Below are 7956 nucleotides of genomic sequence, written 5' to 3'. Positions count from 1 at the left end.
ACATGGCAACTCACAACTGTCTGTAAGTCAAGTTCCAGGGGATCTGACACTCTCACACAGACATGCATGCAGGCAAAATACCAATGCACTTAAAAATAAATTTAAAAGATTAGAATAAAAAAGAAGAGAGTCTCTGGCCCCAAACTACCTTCTAGATAATTATGCTTATTGTCATAGAGAGGTGCTACTCTTCACCTTAATAAAAGACATTTTCTTCAGGGAGTGGCCATGTATATAGAGACACCTGACTGCTCAGGGGCTGAGAATGAGTGATAGACAGTGCTCACTGCTAAAAGGAACATTCATAGCACTCCTGTGCTTTTGGCGTTATGAAGTAAGGAAGGACAGGTGTGTGTAAGATCCACAAGGTAAAGGAAAGTGCTGAAAATGTTGTCTTCTGGGCATGGCACAGCCTTTGCAATCATGCTCCTGCAGCATCTAGTTTGGTGTCCCAGGCCATTAATCCCTCCATTCTGAGGCAAAGTTAGGCAGATTCCTATGAGTTCCAGAGCAGCCTGGTGTACACAATGAGTTCCCAGAGCGCCTCCCTCCCTCCCTCCCTTCCTCCCTCCCTCTCTCTCTGTCTCTCTCTTTCTCTCTCTCTCTCATATATATATGTATATATATATCATATATATCTATCCCCCCCCCACACACACACACAGAGAGAGAGAGAGAGAGAGAGAGAGAGAGAGAGAGAGAGAGAGAGAGAGAGAGAGAGAGAATAAATAAAGCAAAGAAAAAATGAAATCCACTTTCCTCCAATTTTTCGATTGGTCCAACCAGTCAAGATCTCTACACATAATCTTTTAAATCGGTTCATGCACAGAGACTTCCACCTCTTCTTTCAACAGTGTCCAACTCTATGAATCTCTACTGCAGATGTTTTTCTTCATCTGACTTTTGTCTCTCTTCCTACCTGAGGACCTTTTCTGAATAAATTTCTATCCCTATTTGTAACCCACAAGTAAACACATGAAGGTGGAACCGGACCTCTCTGGAAGACTTCATCTTTTAAGGACTCTTCAATGACTCCTTCATCCACCATTGTCTTTTCCTTTTCACCATGGTGATCTTCCTTACCTCAGTGAGTGGGAACAGCCTCAGCATCCTCCTCATCTGCTATGAATCCCATGTGCACACGCCAATGTACTTCCTGCTCAGTCAGCTGTCCCTCATGGATCTGGTGCACGTCCTCACAACCATCCCCAAGATGGCTTGCAACTACCTGTGCGGCAAGAAGTCCATCTCTTTTGTGCCTTTGGGGTTCAGCACTTCCTGTATCTGTCTCTGGGCAGTGCAGAGTGTGTCTTCTTGGCCCTCATGCCCTATGACCATTATGTTGCCATCTGCCGCCCCTTACACTACACTGTGCTCATGAGCAGAAGAGTGGGAGTGATGATGGCTGTCATGTCATGGTTGGGTGCATCTGTGAACTCCCTAATCCACACGGCCATCTTGATGAGCTATGGTTTCTGTGGGTCAAGGGTCATCCACCACTTCTACTGTGAACTTCCAGCTGTTGTGAAGCTGGTGTGTGGGGACATCACTGTGTATGAGAACACAGTGTACGTCAGCACTGTTGCACGTCTTCTCCTCCCCATCATTCTCATCTCTGCAGCTTATGGATTCATTCTCCACAGCATCTTCTAATGCATTCTGGGAGTTCAGCAGCTTTCTCCCCTTGGGGTTATAAGCATGTGGCATCCCACTTGGTATATATTACATGGTTTGACCTCAGGGCTCCATGTATGCTAGGCAAGCACTCTACAGACTAAGTTATAGTATCTAGGCAAGCACTCTACAGACTAAGTTAGAGCACCTATGTCAAAAGTTGGGCATAGTCATGTATATATAATCTCCCCAGCCACAGGTAGGAAATGGGGAGACAGAATGATCCCAGAAGCTTCCTGGACAGCCAACCTAGTAATATCAGTAAGCTCTAGGTTTATTGAGAAACTCTCTCCAGCAAACAAGATGGAGTTCCACTGGGGAAGAAACTGGCTACCACCTCTGGACTCTACATCTGTAGATATACATGGGTAACACATGTATATGTGCACATTCACACACACACACACACACACACACACACACACACACACACACAGACAGACACACCTACACACACAAAATGAGCCAGGCACCCTTGATGTCAAAAGAATGGAAGTTTACACACAGAAGCAAACTAAGGTTTTACAAGCCTTAAGTCCAGTGTGGAGATTGGTGTGTGAGTCACTTTTCCTGTGTGACAAGCTAGTACTGCAGCAGAAATAAAATTCACTGTGCCCCAAATTTCAGAGTGCTATAGCCAGCTTCCATCGTGAGAAGTGGCCTATATTATAGACTGAGCTAATTTTGGATTCTCAAAACAAGTAAAAAAAAGCCAGGGAGCACATGGACACCTTGCCACAGTTTCGGGGTTGACAGACAGCCACCAGAATCAGTCTTTATTTGTGTGTACATGTTTTTCTTTGTGTACCTGAGTGTGTGGGAGTACATGTGGAGACTGTAGGTTTACATCACATGTCTTCATTAGTCACTTCACACTTAATATTTTTGAGACAGGATCTTTCATGGAACCTACAGTTCACTATTGAGCTGGACTGGCTTGCTACCATTCTGCAGATGTCCCCTTGCCTTCATTTTCCCCCTGTACTTGGATATTAGGGCATTCTTCCTCATACATTAGGCCCACTTGCTTTCTCTTGATCAGAAAATATCCTTCAAAGAAATTTAAGTAGCTATAAGATTGGGATACAGAGGGTAAAGTGGATAGGATACTGTCATCTGTGGTGAGTGTGGAGTTGCATCACTGGTGGATTCTCTTATGGAGAGTTGGTGTTAAAATCAGGTAGACTGATTTCCAATCAATCCTATCTATGGAGTTTATAGCCTCTCGGGATAGGGAGACTTGAGCCTATCTGGTGGACTAAGTTACAGCCAAAGCTTCTTTCCTCCCACAGGATGATGGCTTACACGTGAGCAGTATCTGACAGTACTGAGACTTGCAGGCACTGTGACTGATTGATTCTCTTGAGTCTTGCAATACAGAGATCAATGCACTGTTTGCTTCTTTGCACTCTAGGGAACCCCTCTTTATTAGATGTTTGCTCAGGCTTTGTCAGGATGATTGGATGGGAAGGGGCAAGAGAGGTCTTTATTCCAAAACAAGAATACACGATGCACCAACTTTTAATTATGGTTAATTGATCCCTAGTGAGAACATTCCTACATTGTCCCCAGGGCAAACTATTTCCAGATACCTTATTCCTGTGACCCCACAAACAATCTCCAAGTAAATCAAGTCTTAGGGAATTCATTTCTCACAGTGAAGAGCAAATAATAGTTGGTGTCTGTGATAAGTGTTCCCAGAAGAGATCCAGGATGTGTCCTTTGTGGGAAAGTCCCCATGTTGTCAATTCAGCTTTGTTGGCTTAGATCAGCTGTCATCGCGGGCCCTCTGGGCTTGCAGCGGTTTCATTTCTAATAGATGATGCTCTTCTTTTCTCATGGCTATCTCACGCCAGGCCATGTCCATTCTGGTGTCTTTTGCTACAGTTAGGAAAAACTTGTACAACCAGAAAGGGGCTTCTTGACTGGATATACTGAATTAAACCTTCATAATAGAAGGATGCGAGGTTAGCTCTAAGAAGAGACTTTTAGATATCTAAAACATCAGGGAAATCCAAATCCTATTTTTCCCTGGCTTTGGGAATGTTATGATTGAAACTGTGTCACATCCCTGAAAATTCCCATTGCCCTACTCAGGAGCTGGCATAGAAAGGTATGCAATAGAGGCTTAGAGTCAGAGGGAGCATTCTGCATGACTGCACTGCCCAAGTCCCATGGGTGGAAGAAACCTTGTTACCCAGTCCATCCTGCCAATAGGCTACCAAGGATATTGAACTGAGTGAGATTGTCCTGCTGTTTGCTCAAAGATTCAGAGGGTGTACACTGGCTGTGGGAAGTGATACAGAACCATATGTTCTGCTGCTCCTGTGATGCTGCTATTGGGGTAATTATTGAAACTCCACTCATTAGTGACTGTCTCCAGGGTTGGAGATAGAAGTGTGATGTGAACATGCAGGAAAAGCTTGTTTGGAGGGAAGAGCAGTAGCCAGTTTGTGTGTGTGTGTGTGTGTGTGTGTGTGTGTGTGTGTGTGTGTGTGTGTGTGTGTTTGTCAGGGTGGACTGCCCTGGCATCTCCATTACACACATATGTTTGTTCTGAGCCCAGGTCTCGGCTGAGGAAATTCCAGGTATGATCATATTGAGCTTGTGGTGTCCTGAAAACCCTTATAAGTAATTCGGCCCCTGTCGACTTTCTCATGTGTCCCAGGGTGTTAATGAGGCAACACAGGTGGACCACTTCCTGGGAAGGCAGAGAAAAATGTCTTTGAAGGGCCAGAAGAAGAAGACTAGGAAATTCTTAGGGGAGAAATGCAGCCAAGAACCAGAAAATGATGTGTTCTGGTGTGGGTGTCCACTGAGACCACTGGATGGACAGGAATGAGAAATGAGAATGAGAAGAGTGTCTTTAAGAATGTATGTGTGTAGGAAGCTCAACTGCTCACAGAATTAGAGGTAGCACAGGAGAACATAGTCCATGTCTCTAAAATTGTTGTAAGTATGTATATATGTATGTATGTATGTATCTATGTATGTGTGTGTGTATGTATGTGTGTGTATGTATGTGTGTATGTATGTATTGATTTAATTATGTGTGTGCATGGCCTGTCATGTTATGTATATGTCGGTCAGAGGACAACTTGTAGGAGTTTGTTTTTTGCTTCCATCATTTGGACCCTGAGTATTAAATTCAGATTTTCAAGCTTGGGGGAAGGGTCCTTCACCAGTGAACCACCCTCTGAACTCAAGGTTCATATGTCAATCTTCATAGGGTGAGACTGAGATAACATTGTATGGCGATGGCTGTAAAGTTGCAATGTTCAGCTGCCTTCATCAGTGAACCACAACTTGTTGGTTAAAACACACTTTGAAAAATGCATTTAGTTCTGGGTTCTTTGCTTGAAAACATAAACCATCTAGAATGTATGATGATCTTAGGAGATTGTTCTTAACTGTCAGTGAGAATTTTCCCCAGGAACACATGACACACACACACACACACACACACACACACACACACACACACACACACAGTGTCTGCTCTCCCTAGCATCCACGACTGACCAAAGAAATTACTACACCAAAGTTCAATTTGGTGAGACAATGAGTTTATTGGAGTCTGGGAGAGTGGCTACTTGCAGGAGCAGGATGAACTGAAGAGTAGCAGCACATCAGAAAAGCTTATCCCAACACCGGTGAAGATTCATGAGATCTACAGTGCTCTGATGTTCTCTGCATGACCTGCAGGCTGCCCCAGCGGTAGGAGAGTCTCTTCTTAGCAACTTGGCTGGTCAGAGTCTTCTGCCCCAGCAGATGCTTACTGTTAACACATCCTTGGGAAGGGACCCTTAAGACTCTTGGAGGTTTCAGCTTTCCTAGATATGAGAAATTTGTTTAGTTCCTAAGTTTCAAGAGGCTCTTCTCTCCTTCATGGAGGGAGTGTTTCACTTAGGGGGAAATTGCTATGAGATGGGGAGGGAGCAGAGAGAGAGAGAGAAGAGAGAGAGAGAGAGAGAGAGAGAGAGAGAGAGAGAGAGAGAGAGAGAGAGAGAGAGAGGAGAGACTTGTAATAGCAATTTAGATTTTCTTTCCTTTTTCTTTTTCTTTTTTTTTTCTTTTTTTAAGTCATACTTCATCATGGAAATCTAGCAGCCAATCTTAATAGTATTCAGATGAGGACTGGATGAGGCAGAGATATGGAAGCTTGGGTGAGGAAAGGCTACAATCCTAGTTTCTCTTGGTCATGATTCACAATTTTATGGGCACAAATATATGCAGGAAATATCTCTGGCTCATTTTCTGGAGCACAGACATAGATGCTTTGTCATGTTTTATCTTACTAGACATGTGTTTCTTCAAACCATCAGCTCTCGACCTGTGGGTTACTACCAAAATATCTGCATTATGATTCACAGCAGTAGCTAAATTGCAGTTATGAAGTAGCAACAAAAATTTTTGTGGTTTGGCGTTGCCACGACATGAGGAACTATATTAAAGGGTCTCACTAATAGAAGGTTGAGAACCATTGCTTTAAACTGTACCTGATCAATATGAAATTCAGTGACTTATTATGACTGTCTCATGTAGGACCAAAACTTGCTAATCTTTTAAGAAAAGAAGGGTGCAGAAATACAAACTTTCTCTCCCAACAATTTCTTGTATGTGGGCAATATATCTTGAGAAATTATGAATAGATAAATACTTGTACAAAAATGTCTACATCTGATCCAGTATATGTCAAATGAATTTATACAAAATTTAAAAAAAAAGTGCAAAAGAATGAAAAATAAACTTCACATTTTTTCCTGCAAAAGGAAGTTCTTATCGTGAAGTTGTGTTTCTTGCATCACTCTTCTGTCTTATCTCTGTTCTCACAGGAGGTGAGGAAAGGAGGATGTGGAGGTGGAACCAGACCTCTCTGGAAGACTTCATTCTTCAAGGGCTCTTCGATGACTCCTTTAGTCACCATTGTCTTTTCCTCTTCACCATGCTGGTCTTCCTTACCGCAGTGAGCGGCAACAGCCTCACCATCCTCCTCATCTGCTATGACTCCCGTCTGCACACGCCAATGTACTTCCTGCTCAGTCAGCTGTCCCTCATGGATCTGATGCATGTCTTCACAACTGTCCCCAAGATGGCTACCAACTACTTGTCTGGCAAGAAGTCCATCTCCTTTGTGGGCTGTGGGATCCAGCACTCCCTGTATCTGCTGGTGGGTAGCGCAGAGTGTGTCCTCCTTGCCCTCATGTCCTATGACCGCTATGTTGCCATCTGCCGCCCCTTGCACTATACTCTGCTAATGAGCAGAAGAGTGGGAGTGATGATGGCTGTCATGTCATGGTTGAGTGGATCCATAAATTCCCTAACCCACACACCCATCTTGATGAGCTTCCGTTTCTGTGGGTCAAGGGTCATCCACCACTTCTACTGTGAACTTCCAGCTGTTGTGAAGCTGGTGTGTGGGGACGTCAGTGATTATGAGAACAAAGTGTACATCAGTAGCGTGATACTTCTCCTCCTCCCCATCATTCTTGTCTGTACATCCTATGGATTCATTCTCCACAGCGTCATTCAGATGCGTTCAGTTGGGAGTAAGAAGAATGCCTTTGCCACATGCAGCTCTCACCTCATGGTGGTTTCCCTTTGGTTTGGTGGGTGTATATTCTCCTACATGAGACCTAGGTCCCTGCGCACCCCGTTGCAAGACAAAATTGGTTCCGTTTTCTACAGCATCGTTACTCCCACTCTGAATCCCTTGATTTATACTCTCCGGAATAGAGATGTTGCTAAGGCTCTGAAGAAACTGTTGAGGAGAGACCTTCTCACCTAGTGGCTGCAATTGTAGTTTTCCAGAATGTATATTGGAATAGGATACACCGTAATCTGATTTGTGTAAAATCCTGATGGTTTTTGTGTAGTGCACCTTAAACATTAATAATGTGTATTCATACTATTCTAATTGGATTTCTATTATCCAGACTGATAGAATAACTACCACCATCTTAGATGCTTAACCTGAACTTCTGGTTCTAAGATTGGCACAGAGTATTCTCCAAAACATCCTATGTTCTTTATAATTGACCAAACCACAAGAACCAGTCTCTTCTCATGAAGAGGAAATTAAGCGATCTGTCCACACACACAGTCCCCTTTCTACCTCTTACCCCAATACACTCCCTTAACCTGTCATACGAATGCTCTCACCGTACAGGTGGTGTGAGCCCTTGTGTTTTCCTTAATACGTTTCTAACTTCCATTGAAATCTTTCTGACTTCAGATTCTTCGGTTTTGCCTTCTATTTTCTAACACAAACACTTTGGGTAC

At 43.5% G+C, this 7956-nt stretch overlaps 1 protein-coding gene across 1 annotated transcript; it reads left to right on the top strand.

Annotated features, from left to right (window-relative positions):
• Window positions 1-6526: 6526 nt before the first annotated feature.
• On the top strand, window positions 6527-7462 carry LOC311587177 (olfactory receptor 2AE1-like; the record flags this gene model as incomplete). The annotated part of the gene is made up of 1 exon (XM_084763673.1): window positions 6527-7462. The coding sequence occupies one exon, from the start codon at window positions 6527-6529 to the stop codon at window positions 7460-7462; it is 936 nt and encodes a 311-aa protein (XP_084619799.1).
• Window positions 7463-7956: the final 494 nt, after the last annotated feature.

The sequence above is a fragment of the Acomys minous genome, assembly GCF_964271855.1.
Source record: "Acomys minous genome assembly, chromosome: 16".
Classification (NCBI taxonomy): domain Eukaryota; kingdom Metazoa; phylum Chordata; class Mammalia; order Rodentia; family Muridae; genus Acomys; species Acomys minous.
The sequence above is the reverse complement of the archived record's forward strand: the minus strand, read 5'-3'. Positions and strand labels throughout refer to the sequence as shown.